Source organism: Canis lupus, chromosome 6 (assembly GCF_011100685.1).
Source record: "Canis lupus familiaris isolate Mischka breed German Shepherd chromosome 6, alternate assembly UU_Cfam_GSD_1.0, whole genome shotgun sequence".
Taxonomy (NCBI): Eukaryota; Metazoa; Chordata; class Mammalia; order Carnivora; family Canidae; genus Canis; species Canis lupus.
This window is the reverse complement of record NC_049227.1, coordinates 48859537-48879412: the sequence shown is the minus strand read 5'-3', so window position 1 is coordinate 48879412 and position 19876 is coordinate 48859537. Positions and strand designations below refer to the sequence as shown.

Sequence of the window (19876 nt, the reverse complement as noted above, 5' to 3'; positions counted from 1 at the left end):
TAGCCATTAAATTTAAAAAGCAAAAATCACATTTATGTATTGCTCATTGACAAATAATTTCCAGGTTTTTAAATGCCATGCTTCCTTGCAGGTCTAGGAAGTAGGTGGAAATTGAATATAGAAATAGTCTCCAGAAATGAAAGCTGTGAGTATTCTGAATATTAATTTGGCTTCAGTCCTATAAGGACTAGTTTGAAATTGTGTTCTTTAAACTTCCATCTCTGTCTATAGTTGACATGGCAGTCTCTTTCCCTTTAATTATTTCATTTAAAAAAATTAGAATCCATACTATGAATTACATTTATCAGTTATTTTATAGAGATGTTAAGAAAAGTTAATAGGTGATTACATTTGTTAGTACGTGTGTAGGAGCTGTATTAAAAGATATTATGCATGTGATTCAAGTAGAAATGCTATGTATTTTAATTCAAAATAGTGACTACGACCTAGGAAAAATATGACCCACTTTGTAAAGAAGGAAAAATCAGTCTAAAATTTCTTGAAAAATACTTTGTTTTTATTTTATAGCAGTTTTTATTAAAAGTTATATATAAGATTACTTCATTCCTGCATCTTCTTAATTGTTTCTTCCTTATATTTGCCCTTTTTCTTTCTTACCTTGGCTTTATGCTCAAGGATCCTGTTTTGGTCTTTATCCAGTTTTAGTTTACTGGTAACCGAGTTGCTAGGGTGAATCCCCACACAAATAGTTGTGCCTTTGCCTCCTCCCACTGTACTCATTCAGTGTAGAAGTCACATTTTGTCCTGTAACCCTAGACTATTTTGCAAATTTGCTGATCTTTGTAGAGTCCTTGCCCAGCCTACACTTTATCATCTTTTTTGAATGGGCATGCATTCAACATTGTATTTCTGTCTGAGCATTTGCAAAGAGAGGAACAGATACTCTTCCTGTGGATGTGAGAAGGTGTATGGAAATGCCTTTTACATTTCTTGCTCTAGTCAGAAGTCACACAGGGACTGAATTTCATTTTGACCATCCATTTCAGTGATGGCCACAAAAGAAAAGAGTGGAAATATCTTCTAAAGATGAATGCACTTTTGAAAAAAAGATATCTGGAATCTCAGAAGTTTGTTAAAACTAGTTCTGGATATAGATCAATATAATGTCTCAATATGAAATATAAACATAATGGGATGTTAGTTTCTATAACACTTTATATCCAGAGGAAATGGCCAAATGGAAACACAGGAAGAAATTATAGTGACCTCAATTGTTTTGATACTGAAAGTGAATGGAGATTTGTAGTTATGAAGTTTAACTCAACACTTAGCCAGACTATACATACAATTAAAACTCAAAATGAAATTTTTAACCTTCTTTATTGGCAAAGTTAGCTCCTCTAATATAGGTAGCCTCTATTGCCTCAAGGCAGAAGCACAGTTTAGATAAAGCAAGAAGATACAAAGTCCATATTTGCTTCAGATGTATGCATATTTCATGTGTTGATTCCTTTTATGGGTGTGAATGAGTGTCTGAACTCAGTCTATGTAACATAACTTTAATATGAATTGAGATGGATTAGTTAAAACCTGTACAAGAACTATATTTGGAATTAGGAATTGTGCCATGAACCTCATATAATCAACATTTCCCAAAACTGACAGCACATCAGTGGCTTGAGGTGTCTTGGCTTCTGTGATGTTTGGATACAACCCAGCATTGTATCCATGTGGCAAAGGGATACTGCTGAGCTTAGATCACTTAGGCCAGGAATTAAGACAGAATTTACACCAGGACTTAAAAGCTTCTGACACCTAAACTAAAAATGACTTTGCTTTCTTCTTATGACAATGGATGTTTTTTTCTGAAATATATTAGAGGATAAAATCAATTCTTAATATTTAAGTATAAAATAATTAATTTATTCACTTAACAACCATTTACTGAGAACTTATGTGCCAATACTGTGGGAATATAAGAGGAAGACAAAATAGGTCCATGTGTTGTAGCTCCTCAAAATACTATTGCTTATCCTTTCCGTTTCTTCTTTTATTCTTCTTTTTGTTTTTTTAATCATCTGACAAGGAAAGTTAAATGAAGAAGTGATTTCAGACTAAGACTATATTGAGAGAAAAAGAATGTAGCATTGAGACCACTGAATATCTCTTGATATAAAATAATTACAGAAAGTCTTCCACTAAGCTTACTTAGATAACTTGAAATTTATCTCATTTTAAACCACTTTTACCTTTACTGTTCTACAAAACATAAATTGTCAAACACAGAAACCAGCAAGTTCAAGTAGTTTCCCATGTTTAATTTTCTAGAAAAAAATGAACATGAGGGGGTGCCTGGTTGGATCAGTCAGCTAAGTGTCTGCCTTCAGCTCAGGTAATGATCCAGGGTCCTGGGATCAAGCCCTGCTTTGGGCTTCTTGCTCAGCAGGGAATCTGCTTCTCTCTCTCTTTCTGCCCTCCTTCCCTGTCCCCTGCCCCAGTTCTCTCTCAAATAAATAAAATCTGAAAAAAATGAATGTGAGGGTCAAGAAAGGACATACTTAGCAATTGTATTTCTTATTAGGTCCCACTGATTTGGTCTTGCATATATGTTTTAATGGTAGTTGTCCTGACTGTGTGAAGAAAACTTATTTCCATAATGTAGTAAATCAATATAATTTTGCAAACTTTGTGAGATTTCAGTGATTCTGTGTGTGTGTAATGGGTTTTTATGTTAGATGTAGACCATTTTAAAAATATACATGTAGGGGCACCTGGGTGGTGCAGTCAGTTGAGTGTCAGACCCTTGCCTTAGGTTCAGGTCATGATTTCAAGGTTGTGAGATTGAGCCCTGTGTCAGGTTCTGCACTGAGCATGGAGCCTGCTTGAGATACTCTCTTACTCTGTGCCTCTTGCCCCATGCCACTTGCACTTGGTCACTTAAAAAAAAATTAAAAAAAGGATAAATATGAAACTATGTGAACTCTGGTTCCAAATAAAGATATTTTACATGTAGTCTCTGGCCAGAGAGATTCCTGTGAACATTTATGAACTTTGTGTTTTGCATTCTTTGGTTCTTCTATATGATTCCTCTCTCCATCAATATCCTCCATGTGTCACCCATTAGCTATCGCCCATCTGCTCAGTGACTCACAGTATGAAATGCCAGCCTTTGTCTTCCTGGCATTTGACTTTGATCCACCATAACTTTCCACCCCACAGTGACATTCTGAGTAAACTAAAATTTATAGCATTAATCTACAAAGCACACTTGAAGTGAAAAATTATAATGGCTCAAAGCATCAACAATTTAAAAATAATATCTTAAATGAGTCATTTATTAATTCACTCACTTATTCATTTTATTACTCATTAATTCATCAAGCTAAGACTTAATGAGCATCAAGCACTGTTCCATGTACTAGAACTGCAATGGTAAGCCAAAACATGACATATTTTTTCTGGTTTCATTTTGAAGAAAGCTTCCATTTTGAAGAAAAGGGGGCTAAAACAAGTAAGCAAAAAGGAAATATATCAGGAAAATTTTAATGCAAATATTTAAGTAGAATAATTAGATAGTGACAGAGGGTTTGCTGCTTTAGATTGGGTGAGTAGGGAGGGCCTTTCAGAAAGGGTGATATCTAATCTGAGATCTAATTGACAAGAAGTCAGCCATGGCTTCATCAAGATAAGAAGCTTCAGCAAAGTAAAGGAAACAGTCAACAAACTAAAAGGAAACTATAGAATGGGAGAAGATATTTGCAAGTGATATATCAGATAAACGGCTAGTATCCAAGATATATAAAAAACTTATCAAACTCAACACCCAAAAAACAAACAATCCAGTCAAGAAATGGGCAGAAGTTATGAACAGACATTCTCCAAAGAAGACCTGCACAAGCCAACAAGCATATGAAGAAATGTTTCATCTCACTTGCCATCAGGGAAATACAAATCATAACCACAATGAGATACCACCTCACACCAGTGTATCTCACAATGAGATACCACCTCACACCAGGCTAAAATTAACAAGACAGGAAAAAACAAATGTTGGAGAGGATGTGGAGAAAGGGGAACCCTCTTGCACTGTTGGTGGGAATGTGATCTGGTACAGCTACTCTGGAAAACTGTGTGGAGGTTCCTCAAGAAGTTAAAAATAGAGCTACCCTATGACCCAGCAGTTGCACTACTGAGTATTTACCCCAAAGATACAGATGCAGTGAAACGCCGGGACACCTGCTCCCCAATGTTTATAGTAGCAATGTCCACAGTAGCCAAACTGTGGAAGAAGTCACGATGTCTTTCGACAGATGAAAGGATAAAGATAATGTGGTCTATGTACACAATGGAATATTACTCAGCCATCAGAAAGGATGAATACCTACCATTTACATTGATGTGTATGGAACCGGAAGGTATTAAGCTAATATTAAGCTAATTGCAATAAGTCGATCGGAGAAAGACAATCATGTGGTTTCACGCACATGTAGAATATAAGAAATAGTGAAAGGGACTATAAGGGAAAAGAGGGAAACTGAGTGGGAAAAATTAGAGAGGGAGACAAACCATGAAAAACTGCTAACCCTGGGAAAAAAACAAAGGGTTGTAGAAGGGGAGATGGGTGGGGGAATGGGGTGACTGGGTGACAGATGTTAACGGGGACACATGATGTGATGAGCGCTGGGTGTTATACCATATGTTGGCAAACTGAGTTTAAATAAAATTTTAAAAACAGAAAAGAAAAAAAAAAGAAGTCATCCATGGAACCATAAGTCGAAGGGAAGGATACTGAGGCAGTGGATCAGCTAAGAGAGGGCAGTATTAAAGCTGGGGAGTAGGAGTTAAGGCATCTGACTGTCTGGATTTGTATCCTGATTCTATCACTTACTCTCTGGGGATCTTGAATAGTTTTTAACTTCCCAGTGTCTCCTGGATATCAACAGTAATGATATCTATTTCACAGGGTTTTTGGGAAGATTAAAAAAATTATATAACTTAATAAATATTAGCTATTCTTGTTGTCCTCACTATGGCCCTATATCTGGATATGCTTGATGAGTTAAAAGATACAGAAATTAACAAAAAAAAAAAAGGGCAGTATGTCCAGAGCACACTTGGAAAAGGAGATGAGGTTAGCTAAGTGGTCCAAAACTGAAGCTATGTAAAATCAGAGTTTTTGGATTTTATTCCAGGTATGATATAAAACTATCGGGGAATTTTAAGAAGATGGGATAGTGGCAGACTATGAGCCAGCTTCTAAAAATATGACTCTAGGTGGCATATGGAAAGGAATTACAGAGGGAATATTGTATAGACAGGGAGGCCAGTTAAAAGATTATTGCATTGGGCCAGGTGAGATGATGGAAGTGGTGATGGGGATGGAGAATAATAGATGGTTTGGGTCACAATCTTGGGATACAGTTGATGGGACTGGCTTCAGAATAGATGTTATAATGGAAAGTAAAAAGAGGAATTGAAGAAAACCTTAAATTAAAAGATAGTCCAAGATAACATCCCAATTTTGGCTTGTCCAAGCTGGGAAGATTGTAGTTGCCATTTACTCACAGGAAGTAACTGAAGAAGGGATGAGTATGGGAGAAAAGATCAAGAATTCAGTAGAGATTATTTTAAGTTGTTCATGACTGGTATGCATGCCAGTGGAGGTGTAAAGAGGATAGTTAAAAAATCTAGGGAGCCTAGACACCCTTTTGAGATACAGCTTTAACAGTCTGGTGAAAGCCAGAGGCTAAATATTGCCTTAGAGGAAGGACATGTACAGAAAAAAAGAAAGCATTTAGAACGGAGCTCTGGGGCATTGTGACCCAGCAAAAGAGCCCAAAAGAAGCTACAAATGGGACCTAAAAATAGTGTAGTGTTAAGAAAAAAAAAAACAAAAAACAGTGTTTTAGAAAGGATGAAGTACTGACTTGTGGGGAATACCACTGAGATATCTAATAACCTCACAGAAGTGATCATGGAAGTTAGCAGCAAGGAGCCACTGGTGACCACAAGAATCAAATGGAGATGGTATGTTAAGAAGAGAAACTGGATCACAGTTGGTTTTGAAGACTGTAAATTAAAGCAGCAGCTATAGAAGATTCTTTCAAAGGAGAAAAAGCGGAAAGAGGAGGGTAGAGAAATAAAGGATTATGGGAACATTTTATTATTGTGCTGATGTTATGTTTAAGAAAAGTTTGTTTGCCTCTGTGAATAATCTATTAGAGAGGGGAGATGGAAAAGAGAATTATTAAATAAACGAACCCCATGTGTAGATGGTAGTATAATCTATTTAGGAACCACGATAACCATGCCTCTATCTTTTTTATACTTTTTTTGGAGGGGGATGGGAGAAGTATCTTTGTTTTTGACTTCTACAAATTCCCAGAAATTTTCCATGGAAATGTTTTTGTAGTATATTCCATCCAGGTTAGAATGCTGAGGTGAGTGTTAAGAGATCCGGTTTCCAATCTAAGCTGTAGCATTAAAATTGAATAATGCACTTTGTCTCTGGGATGGAGTTTCCTCCTCTCAAATGAAAATTCTGAAGCTTGCTATTTCCTTATTCTGACTAAGGAAACACTGAGTGGATAGAGGATCAACAAACTTTTATATGTTGCTGGGAAGAAGGTGGTATTTGTGGGTTGTTGTAAAATACATACACATCATCAGGGTGATCATGGTCACCATCATTATCATCTACTCTTACTCTTGGGAAGCCAAAAAACAGGACTCTCAATGTTGATTTCTTTGCAGCTGAAGCTTATCTTCCAAATAGTTATTTGATTCCAAGCTAAAATTCATCTTGATAATGAAATTGGTAAAATTAAAGGTGCAAGAATTTACAAGCAGCTGGATGCTTTTTTAGTTATACTTTTATGGACCTTAATGTCAAGTAAACACAGGTATTTTCAGATTCTGATGGAGTGGAGAAATTGTAAAAATAAAGTAAAATAAAATAAACAATAGGAGTCATTTCTATTTCTTGGCTCCTGAAAACTAGTTTTTGTTCAAATAAATCATTATCTTTCTTACTTCACTCTCACTTTCTATGAGGACAAAACCAGACAGAAAGGATAATTTCCTCAAATGCCTGGAAGACAAATGTTCTTGCAAAAGTGGATGGCAAAGAAGGAAGTTAAGAGTCTTGCTTCATTGATTTTCTCCTGCTATGCTCCTCTGTCTACAGAGAGGCACATGAAAATATTAGCATTTTATAATATATTACATATATACGGTTGTATATATTCAGAAAATATACTGAACAGATAGTTTATGAAAGTGACCGTTTTATTTTCTAATGACTTTTAGACATTAAACTCTTTACGACCAGTTGCAATCCATATTTATCAATCAGTAGCTCAGGAAAATATATCATTTGGGATTCAGTGGATCTGTGTTTGGATCAATGAAGCATAAAAACCATCTGTCTTTTGTTTATTTCTTCAATATATAATTGTATCTTGTAATATCCTGGACTAACAGCTTCTGGATTTAAATCCTAAGGCCATGCCCATATAAGTAAATTAAATGGAGTAGTGAATCCGTTTATGACGGAATGTTGTTTCTTTTTACTTAAGGCCATTGGAGAACTCATGTAGCAAGTAGATATGATTTGATCTTTTACGTCTATTAAAGCTACTGAAAATAAGTTTATGTCTACCATACACAGTGAATTCTAGTAAAATATAGTAAAATCTATGCATATTACTTAAGATTTTATTTGTATATTTAATCTTACCACTTATACTACTGAGAGAAAGGTGGGGATAATGATGGACATAATTGATGTATTATTGGGGGCACTAGAATGAGTTTTCTCGATGGGTGTCTGGTAAATAAGGTCAAGAATAATATGTTTTTAAATATCTGTATTTTTCTAAAATTAACAATTCTAAATTTATTAAGCTATTATAATTAGCATTTTATTATATATTGCATGTGCATGGTTCTGTATATTCAAAAGTACAGTGAATAGGCAGTGGAGGAAAGTGAGCATTTTATTTCTCTTGATTTGATTTATGAAATTATTTTAAAAATTATCTCATTTTTTTTCTGAGATAGAGCTTCTATTTTGAACATATGTTTAAGGGGAAGCCTATTTAATATCCAAATTAAGTGGAGCAGAATTGTATGATAAAATCCCAAATAATTTGACAATTCATGCTTTCTTCTAAAAGCACAATTTTTATATCCTTAAAAATCTTGTTATTTAGTTGTAATCTAGGAAAATGTAGGACATAAAAAGAAAGATAAATAATAAATCAATTTATGGTAAAGTATGCTAATTACCCCAAAATGTGGAAAAATAATGAGGGTTCCAGGATTCTGGGAGAATGAGTCATCATCACCAAGTGCTTGGATACTGAGCAGCTGCATTCTATATTACAGTCTAGAATTTTAGGGAGAGTAGGATTGTCCTTACTAAATGACTCATTTGAAGATCTTCTCAATTTAATTCATGGGGTTATTCTTGTAAATTTCTCCTATTAAATTTCCAAGTTAAATCTTCACTCCAATCCACTCCAGGCACACAGTTTAACTTTTCTCTTAATTCCTGCTTTCACTGAGATTTTCAGTGTCATGCTTTAGGTGCTCGGTAGAACCAAATATCTTATGCTTTGTAATGTAATGTTGCATTACCATTGAAACAAGAACAGATGGCAACAGAAAAAAGGTTAATGAAGGCTGTGCTTTTGTTATCTTTTTTCCTTAAAGATTTGTGTGTTTTATAAAAGATCCAGATGTTTTATATTTGACATACACTGATTTATTTCTTGAATGCAACATAAAGATTTTTGTTTTAAAAATATTTGCTCTCAGGGCCCCTGGGTGGCACAGTTAAGCAACTGACTCTTGGTTTTGGCTCAGGTCATGATCTCAGGGTTATGAGATCCAGCCCTGTGTCAGGTTCTGTGCTCAGTGCAGAATCTGCTTAAGACTCTCTCTCCCACTCCCTCCACTTCTTCCTTTTCTCTCTCTCCTTCTCTCTCTCTAATAAATAAATCTTAAAAAAAAATTTCCTCTCAAATCCTCGGTAGACACTAATTTTTACCTACTATGTTTCAGGTGTTTTATGATAGTCTACAAGAATTCAACTGAAATAAGACATAGATGACCCCTGAATTCTCAGAGGAGGGACTTTTCTTTAAGGGAGTAGAGATTACAAAAATTTTAAGAAAGCAGATTTTTTTTGGAATGGAAAATTTCCAGAATGGAAATTTCTGAAAAATATGTCATGGGGGGTGGGATGGGGAACTCTTAGAGACTGTGCCAGGGGAGTCCAACCACATAAAGGAGCAATCAGAGAAGGCCTCATAAGAAAGTTGGTGTCTGGTATGTAAAATGCAAAATCATTAGAATTTGGATAGGTGAGATGGAAGAGTTTCCGTGACAGGGTGGAATAAGGTCAATATCCAGGCAAGAAAACATGCATGACTGAGGAACTGAATGATTAGAATGGCTAAAGTTTAGAGGGAGTACATGATGAGAACTTATGAGACAAGGGCTGGAGAATTAGGCAGAGTCCATGTCATCAAGATGGACCATGAAAAGCTATTTTGATTTAATTTTAAAAGAAAATCATTTAAACATAGGTGTAGTATGATTAATTTGCATTTGGTAATGATTACTCTAAACACCCCAAATGGTGGAGAGGCAATGACTTTGGGTAAAGAGGAGTGGGTAGGAAGCCATTGCAGTTTCCCAAATGAGAGATGATGAATGATGGTCTGGGTTAGGGTGATGGAAGTGAGGAAGCAGGAGTGAGGTGCTTTAAGAGATTGATTGGAGAGAGGAATGATATGAGTGCATGTGCATGAGTTTTAGGAAAGGATGAAAATGACTCTCTAGCTCCTTTCTTTCTACAGCAAGAAAAAGAAATCCGGGGAAGAAATCTGCCTTTAAATTCAGAAGGAACTTGAGTTTAAAGAATGCTGCTCCAACACGTACCTTTGGTAAATAATTTAAATGTTCTGAGCATAAATTGCCAATGATATTGCCTAAGTTCTTGCAGTGGTTAGAACTAACCCACGTAAAACAGCTGGCACAGTGCTTGCCAAGCAGTAGGCTGTAGTTACCTTCTTTTGTGCTCATTGTCTCCACTAGAATGCAGACTTCTTAACAGTAGAGGGAGACAGTGTGCTACTCATCTTTGTATCACCAACTGCCCACTGGAGTGCCAGCATGTATTGGAGAGTCAATAAATATTTAGTGAATGAACAAATAAGACTATTACCACACTATTACCACATAGACAATTTCCCTTAAAAATCTAATTTGGTATAAACACGGTAAAGACAGTAACCCGAATTTCATAATTGTGACTTAAGGTTTTGAGTGCTATGCTACTTCTATTGAACATGAAGCCTCAAAACTCTTAGTAGAAAGATGTGCCCTGTGCTTCACTAGATGGCACCACACCATTGCCCTAAAATAGAACGAACTTGAGGGAGTGGGGAGCAGAGGACTAAAAAGCCTGATTATAACGCACATTAAACATCCATTGATGTTCTCAGGGTATGTGTGTGAGATCTTTAACCATGCTTTTTTCATCAAATTCTTACATGCATATAATTATATTTTGCGTGTCTGGGAACAGGGTATTTAATTAAGCACATGGGGCTTTATTCTGTCTCTCATAGCAGAAAATTAAGCAGTTAGGAAAGAGCATCACTGTGTCTCATTCAGGCCACTAGGGTGCATCACTATGGAAGCTTTTTTTTTTTTCTTTCCCCCTAATTTCTATTTTCTCTAAAACTTTAATTCTCTAGTAGAAATAAGTGGAGTTGTGCTCTAGTGCTGTTAATGGCCTGTGATTTCCTTAACTGCCTTATTCACTGTTTGGGAGTGACTTAGACCTTGCAGGCAATGAGCCTAGTTTGTTTTTTAGTATCTTAAAATTTATGTGATATATAGTGTGACATTTTCCCTAAAAGCAAATTCACTGAAAAGGTGAGTGGAGATGCATTCATCATTGTTACAATTTTATTCTCTTGCCCCAATCCATTTCTGCCCTCTGCTAATTGGTTTTGTGTGTTGAGAGCAAGGATGCCACTGATGGATGAGCCTTCTTGTTCCTGTTACTATATTGAGGATACCATGTTTATCCAATGTCCCACTATAGATCCAAACAGCAGAGCAACTGGATTTTAGATGCTTTTAGAACACTGAACCCCAGATTTTTTTTTCCCTTCATGTCCAATTAATGGTTCTCCTGTTGATTAACATCTGTTTTCTGAGTCCATGCGTTCTGATATTTTGATAATTGGGCATTTACTTATCAGTTAATAGTAGGCATAAAGTTAAAAGGGTTCCCAGAGATAACTTCATATAATTTTTATTGAAAGTCCCAGGAAGTAGAAGTACTAAGTAGTGTTAAACTATTTTTTTTTAAGATTTATTTATTTATGATAGACAGAGAGAGAGAGAGAGAGAGAGGCAGAGACACAGGAGGAGGGAGAGGCAGGCTTCATGCCGGGAGCTTGATGTGGAACTCGATCCCAGGACTCCAGGATCGCGCCCTGGGCCAAGGCAGGCGCTAAACCGCTGAGCCACCCAGGGATCCCAGTAGTGTTAAACTATTAATTTAAGGCACCACTCTCAATCATGTGTTTGTGTTTTCTTGGCAAATATATGTATCAGATACTTCTTTTCAAACTGGAGTCATTTTTAAAAGGATAATATGAAGATTCTGTTATTTATTTTTTCAGGAACCATGTGACTTCATACCTTATGTCATTAGGTCTGTCTGTCTCTACCTGGACGTGTTCTTTACATTGTAATTAATGGTTGTGATTCCGTTGATAAATTTACTTTCTGCTTAGGAGACTCTCAGTAAGTAGTTCTGCTTGTTCTGTAGATCTGTTGTGATGGAGAAAAGTACCCAATTCTTGGGACAAAAAGAAGCATAAATAAGTTAGAGTCATTGTGGCACTGGCCTCTCTTCTAAGTAAATAGGGACCTCAGAGCTGTTAATAATCTAGAAAAGAGTTTATAATGTGTGAGAATTATTTCCAGTTTCTTGTAAGGTCATATCAATTAACTCAAATAGCAACCATCTCATTAAATAAGAAAGTTGAACACTATTTTATTGCTGTTTGATATTTGCATTGGTAGCTAGGTTTTGTTTTTGATTAGTTAAAATAAAATTAAATATTAACTAATTAATGTACTTAATTTGACAGTCACATTCTTTCTAACTTTGTTGCCTATGAGGGCAAATTAATAAAAAGAGCCTTTGATGTTAAAAAAAAAAATATATATATATATATATAGTGGATCACAGTCCTAAGGCCTAAGGATACCATGGAAATATCCATGGTTCAGTAGGAAGAAATAGTATGAATTTATGTCCACTTAAATTAATCCCCTTTGTCCCAAATATCATTTTCAATATTGGAGGAGGCTGTGTGTGGGAGATTTATATGTGGACTGAAAAAAAACTACACGGGATTATGAAAGACCTGAAAGGAATGTAGATTTCTCTTTTTTTTTTTTAAGATTTTATTTATGCATTTATGAGAGAGAGAGAGAGAGAGACAGACAGACAGACAGGCAGAGGGAGAAGCAGGCTCCGTGCAGGGAGCCCGACATGGGACTCGATCACACCCTGGGCTGAAAGCGGTGGTAAACCACTGAGCCACCTAGGCTGCCCAGGAGTGTAGATTTCATTTCCTAACTGCAACATTATTTCTAGCTGAGTCAACTCAGAATATATGTTAGAAGTGAAATTCATTTCTAAAATTAAGTAAATTCCAAGAATTTTCCATGCCAATCTCTCAAAAACCTGACTGGCATACTTTAAGTTTCAAAGTGTTTACTAGCTAGAACTATTCTATTGCCTTTCCTTCCTTTAGTAGAGTGTGTGTACTTAGCAGATATCTGGTCTCGGTGTACAAGGCCTATGGCTTGGGTTTATCATAAGATGCTAGAAATAACCAAATGAATCTATTCTCAGAATCTGGAGTGATTCATCTGTAACAAACAGGCCTCTTCAAAGTAAGTCAAAGTCCTACACAGACCAATCCTATGTGCTGTCATTGACAGAAAATCTGTAATCAAATATTTTATGAGATAATAAAAATGCATTTGGATATTTCTTTGCAACCCCCAAAGGAACTTAGATATTGAGGGCACTCAATTCTTGGACTGAGATGTTCTTCTCATCTGGTTTGGTGGAGACATCATCTGGCAAGCTATGTAATTAATATGTGCATCAAACTAAAGGTATTTCTTGATTTAAACATAAAATATAACAGAATTCACTTATGTCAGTAATATTTACCTTTTCTCTATTAGCAATAAACTCTATAACATTAATTATTAACAAAACAGTGTATAAGGTGGTATATCAGATAAATAACTCCTTCTTTCCTTAGTCTCAGTCAGTCCTATGCCCCCTGACTCAAATATGTGGTGAAGAGAGCTTTTTTTTTTTTTTTTTCAATTTATTCAATGTCTTGAAATAGCTAATATTTACTTGGTTGAAAGTTGGAAATTATTACTATATGAGTCATTATAGAATTAATGTATTCAGCAAATATTAACTTTCCTTTGTCAGGCACTTTTCTAGGCATTGGGGGGGATACAAGTTTTAAAGGGAATATCATAGACATTGTTCTTGTTCTCATGGAACAAAAATCTAGAAGATAGCTATCCAGTTACACATGCAATGATAATGAAACATGAAAAGTCCAGTCATTGGTGAAATATCAGGATTTGGGAGCACCTAGCAGGGACACATAGTATATACAGGGAGAGCAATGGAGGATTTTGTCAAGGCATGACATGTAAACTGAGACCTGAAGGATGAATGGGGATTTGTCTCACATGTCAAGTGAATATGTGTTGACACAGAAAGGATAAACAGGAAAGAGTGTTGACAGGAAAAGGGACAAGTATCTCAACACTACCCTGTGATAAGAAAGCATAGAGCACACAAGACAGGGACATAGCATGTGAGGGAAGGAGTGGCAGGACCTGAGATGGGAGAAGTAGGGAGGGCCACTTATGGAGGAGGGCCTCATAAGCTGGGGACTATATCCTAGGATATAAGGGAGTCCTAGGAGATTTTCAGCAGTGCAAACTAATTTCAGATTCATGCTTCCAAAAAATCCCTAGGCAATAATGTGGACAATGAGTGAAAAGTGCAAGAAGAGGAGTCATAGAATCTACTGGAGTAGTGATTGTTAGGAGACTAGTTATAGATGAAAAAGTACAGGCCTTGACGGATGAGGAATAAGGAACTGAGGATTTCTGTACGAGCGTTTAGCTTTAGGGTTTATGTTAATTGCCTTCCAAGTAATTTTGTCGAAATCTCTTGGAAATCCTGGGTTGGCCACAGTGGGCCCTCTGAGGTGGTGATTCCCCACATTGTTTTGAACTGTACTACATGCAACTCTCTGTAAATTCATTCTCTTTTTTTCTTTGGATTGCATTTGTAAAATAGTCTTTCAATTTTTCATCAGCCATTCAAATTCTAAGTGTTTACATTTATTCTCTGAAATTGTCTTTACTAGAAATTATCTTTTCCGAATTCTTTTTTTCTCTTTTTAGTTTATTTTCTATTCTAGAAATTTTTTTCTTTCCCTTGGGGGAATACTTTTCTATGGTTATTGACTTGACCTCTCTGGTATATCACTTCATGTCAACAACTAAAATACTGTTCCTAAATGGACTTACAACACCCCCTTATTTAATTTATGACCACATATTTATTTTGCATGAAATTACAGACTAGTGTCATGATGATTTCAGCTGAATAATTATCTCGTGGATGAAGTGGAAGAGTTCAGAAACTCAGACCAGGTTGAACCACACATTTCAGGAGTCCTGAACTGGAATCCATATCCCATATCCTATGCTTGACCCCTTGCAAAGTAGTGAATATATATTTGAGTAGGTGCCTCCTTTTTATTTCTTGGGTGGATCAGAACAACTAGCTGATGGCAATTCTCTATAGTAGAGGAATTGTTTCTGTTTGATTTAATCACTGCTGTTTCATATTTGGTCCCAAGGTAACTACCTTTTTCCCAACCTCTAACTTTCTTCAGTACCAAAAATGCCTCTCCCCTCTCCACTTCGAGACAAGTAATGATTGACGATTACATGTTATCCGTCTGTAGTAACTTACCGCCATCAGTGTAGCCAGTAGAATTGTCTGCATTATTTCAAGCCATCAAATGATAATAGCATGCTCTGAAAATTAGGCAACTGTTAATCAAATAACACTGGTTACACAGTGTGCTTAAGGCGTTATGGAATACTTAGAAAGCAGGCATTGGTTGCTCTATAATTAGATATTCATGACTATCTGCAAAATGTTAAGAATGCAGTTTTCATTGAAACCACTTAAAAATACAACTTAAACAAATGAAATTGTTCTACTTACTCAGCTTTTTCATGCAATCACGAAGTCTGGTTTCTAGGCTAAGCACTCTTTGATGCAGTTCCTCATAGTCATAGGCACCAATTTCCTCTTGAATCCCGGTGAGGACGGCAGACAGATTCCGGATTTCCTCCTTGAACTGGGTGATTAACTTGGCATCTGTTTTGTACTGTTCCAGCACGGGGATCAAGGGCAGGAGTTCATCCATCTTCTCTTTCAACTCCTGTGAAAAGCAGCCAATTGTTCCTAAAAGTCATTTAAACAGATCAAGCAGCTATGTTCTTTTTAATATGATACCTAAAGGAACTTATTAAAACAGACTCAAAATTCCTTTTTTCTGAAAATTAAAAGAAAAGTTTTATTAATGTATAATCAGGATATAACATTATATTAGTTTCAGGTTTACAACATATTGATTCAATACTTGTATATCAAAAATCTTACTGACTTTTGGTTGAAATTAGGTACTTTGTGAGATCATGTAGTGGCTACATGATCATTAGTAGCAAATCCATTTATCTCAATATAAGAACCTCTCTTTAAATTATGATTAGGTGCTTTTCAATAAAACAATTGATCCTTATCGTAATTATAAAAACTTCTTATGCTAGCAATTAAAGGTTAAAGTATCATTTCACTTTCTGGTAGCATTTTAAAAAGTGAACAATGCATTATTTAGGCAATATCATCAGGAGCCATCTTCTTATTGTGAATTACTAGAAATAGGTCAAATATCTCATGTCTGTTAACTCTAATTACCCCCTGACTATCTATGTTATGGGGGTACACTTAAAAGAAATTTTGAATCCTGGAACAGCTTTTCTGTAACACTTCAATTGTTCCAACTGTGGTTTCCTACCACTCTGTCCCTTCCATTATGCTCAGGCATTCCTCATTCTTTCTAACATCCATCTTAACACAACATCATTAGGAAGGTAAGTTCAGCAAGCATAATAAATCATGCAAAGCTCCTCAAAGCTCAGAGAAATGCCTGTTGCTGTTTACCATTTTGAATTATTACCCACATTCTGATTCCATTTGCCTTAGCATAGATAATTTAGAGCTCTTTAAGTAAGGCAGAGTTGCTTACCCATGTAGTGAATTAACTCTTTTAACTCTTTCAGGGACCAAGGTACTCACAGTTTATGCAACAAAAGAACTAGTTGTACCGATTTGTTTGAAACTGCAGAGTTGTTTTTTATCTGGAGAACAAGAAGCATATTTTGCCAACACAGTGTCTCTTATCTCTAGCATCATGAGACTGAACCTCACCTGCAGTTTCACTTTCAATTTTGAGGTTGTGTCACCTTTTCTTCTTTGCCTTTAATGTGGTCGTAGTGGTCAGTGAAAATATTTCATGAATGTGAGTCAGTTGTGAGTTTTTTACAGATGATCTCATTTGTGGAAAGAGCTGTCACTGTTATGATCATTTGAGAATAATCCATAGGTGCTGTCAGAAACCATGCTGTACACTAACTAATTTAAGGAGCTGAAAATTGCATTTTAAAATTACATTTGGAAGATGTTATTACTATAAATGCATTAAAATAGCAGGAGTTCCCAATGCTGCCCTGGTATATGGGCTTATGTTTCTTGTGGGGAAATTTCCACTTGCTCTGTAAGCTCTGAATTTTTTGATTTTGTCTATATGTCCATGTTGTGTGGGAGGGGACAGAGTCTTCATAATGAGAACGATTCATAAATATCACAGTGAAAAGGTGAAATTGCATAGCTTTACCCATTTTGGTGGCTCATTTGGAAATAAACTTATTAGTTTGAACATCTTGTGGCATCCCAAAAGGAAGACACAATTGCTTCATTATGATTTTAATAAGAAGAGTTCTGTCGGTAGCATTTGCTGCATATTATAGCAATAGTTACAATGAAGAGTTTTATGTTACACTATGGGAATATTGAAAAGAAAGCAATTCAGTGTCACAATTTTGGTGACTTTTTTCCCCCTGAACTAAAAAAAAAAAAAAAAACCCAAAAAACAAAAAACAAAAAACCAGCACCAAAGACAGGTAATTATATTTTTGGATCTCTTCAAAAATTCATAATTTGGTTATTGGTAATCAATTTTGAAACTCTGGACATCAGTCAGAGAGCAAGGGGAAGTTCAACCAATATACACATCAAATTTTTAAAAGGTTAAAGTAGAATGGCACATATGTGTACTGATAACTAGAATACAATCTTCATCTTAAAAAGTACAAAAAAAATAAAATAAAAAGTACAGAAGACAGAACTTACTTAGCATTTTTGATAAGTTGAAAATGGTGTATCAGAGTAGGGTTTTCTTCCAATTAAAAAGTATTTTTGATGTAAATTTACTTTTGGAATGTTCCAGTTCTTTGCATCAAATATGGTACCTCAGCACTTCATGCCAAATCTGACTCGTGCTCAGGCTCAGTGAATACATAAATTCAACAAACATATTGAGCATGTAATTATTATGCTTACGTTTCAGAGAGCTATAATCTATTTGGAGATGCAGTGTAGAACTGGTATTAGCAGGCTTACCTCTCGAGTTGGATATTGTGGTCCTGATGCATATTAGATATAAGTGCTGAACAAATTGCATCAGTTTCTTATCTGAACAATGGAAATAAGTATAGTGCCTACTTTATAGTATTGTTGAGAAGACTAAATTAGCTAATGTATATTTAAAGTTGCCAGAACTATGTGTTGAATATGTGTAATTCTTCAGAAAATTATTATTGCTGTTTAGATTTTAACATATAACTTAAGTATCTACTTGGATTATGTGAACTGGTAAAATCAAAATCATTATGTCATATGGTGCTGCCTGAGAATTAAGTTTTCTTACTCACAGCCTGGTTGCTGCTAAGCAAACTTACAGAAAAGGCAAATTATTTCCTTGAGTTTCTCTCAGCTTTTTATCTCTCTGTTTATTTCTGATCTTCTCCCAAGGGTTCCCACAAATACACAGGCTTCATCATGCCTTCCCAGCTCTTCCAGGCTTGGCACCCTCAAACTATCCCTTGGCATCAGAGAGTTCTGCATTGTCCATCTGAGCCTGAGTAATTTTCACTCTGCGCCAGACACCCTGAGCACCTCTCCTTCTGTCCTTCCTTTCTGGGCATGCACCCCCCGCCCTCCACCCCCGGCCCTGTGCTGTAAGTGCCAGCTTACCAATTCCTCCTTCGTTGATGTCCTCAGCATCCGGCTCACATTACTCCTCTACAGCCTACACCCTAACCCTGAACACTTGGAGAATCCTCTGGTTTTCTGAAACTCTTCTGTGATTCTGTGTGTCTGTGTGTGTGTGTTGGGAGACTAGTCCAAAACTGCTTTCTGGAAAATTGCCAAATCTTGAAAATCCTGCCCTGATCTTCTCTGAATAAAACTAAATAAGATTACTCTTCCTTTGTGCTGTTAAATAATGTTTCTGCTTCTCTTTACCATCAATTTTCTATGCCTGTTTTAGTTGTCTTTCATTGAAGAGAGATCATTATATATCCAGCAGTGGGCCAACACTGCCTTGCACACGGTACATGCTCAATAAGTATTGGTTAACGTTAACTCATTTCCGCCTCAGCCTTCTACTTTTCACTGTTTGCCACCCCCCCCCCCATAAATTATCTACTCATCCGGTTCACTCATTCTCTCATTCCCAATAATATTTACTCTTAAGATATCTTCTAAGCCTTGCTCTAATTTATTCTAATTTCTTAACCTCCTGGGTTTGCTTACTTTTCTCTTCACCTCAACATCATGATTCATCACTTGAGCCTCATCTCTTGTCAGTATCATCCACTCTCTTACCCTCCTTTCCTTCTGTTGTACCTCTCTGGTTGAATTTAAAACTGGTTCTGGGGATCCCTGGGTGGCTCAGTGGATTGGTGCCTGCCTTTGGCTCAGGTCATGATCCCGGAGTCTTGGGATTGAGTCCCGCATCCGGCTCCCTGCATGGAGCCTGCTTCTCCCTCTGCCTGTGTCTCTGCCTCTCTCTCTCTCTCTCCCTGTCTCTCATGAATAAATAAATAAAATCTTTAAAAATAAACAAAAATAAAACTGGTTCAATGTAAAAACTTATACATACCTACTTAGGCTCCTGAGCACCACTGAAGAAAATTACAAACCATGAATATTTCTGCCACGTCAAAGTGTGCTATGTGGACCTCCTGTCACATGTCTCTGACTAGCTCTGTGCCCATCACCATTATGTGTGAAAAGCACTTCTGATGCTTAAATTTGGGCCGGTTCCCTTACCATCAGCAGTGCATCTCACTAGGGAAGGGAGGAAGAAAAGAACTATTGTTTACAAAACCACAATGTGTTCTATAAACTATGTGCTACCCCTTCGGAGGCAGGCTATTTCTTTTTAATAGAGGCTCAACTGGTATTATCATAGATTTTAAAAAATACGGCACTGTCATACATAGGTGCTAAATGTCCATATAGCATACTTAAAAGCACTATTTCTCTCCATTTTCAGTGTTTCTGGATAATTGCCAAAAACGACTTGAAGCCTGAGAAAAGACTTTGTATCGAGTTATGAAATGG

The 19876-nt window shown here is 36.3% G+C and overlaps 1 protein-coding gene across 3 annotated transcripts in view; it reads right to left on the bottom strand.

The window, feature by feature from the left end:
- The window catches only part of OLFM3 (olfactomedin 3), a 192657-nt gene that overhangs the window by 12674 nt on the left and 160107 nt on the right, over positions 1-19876 (bottom strand). For all 3 annotated transcript variants that reach the window (XM_038541187.1, XM_038541188.1, XM_038541186.1), the window contains one exon: positions 15350-15569. In XM_038541187.1, coding sequence (XP_038397115.1) covers positions 15350-15569 — 220 coding nt within the window. The remainder of the gene's footprint in view (positions 1-15349; positions 15570-19876) is intronic.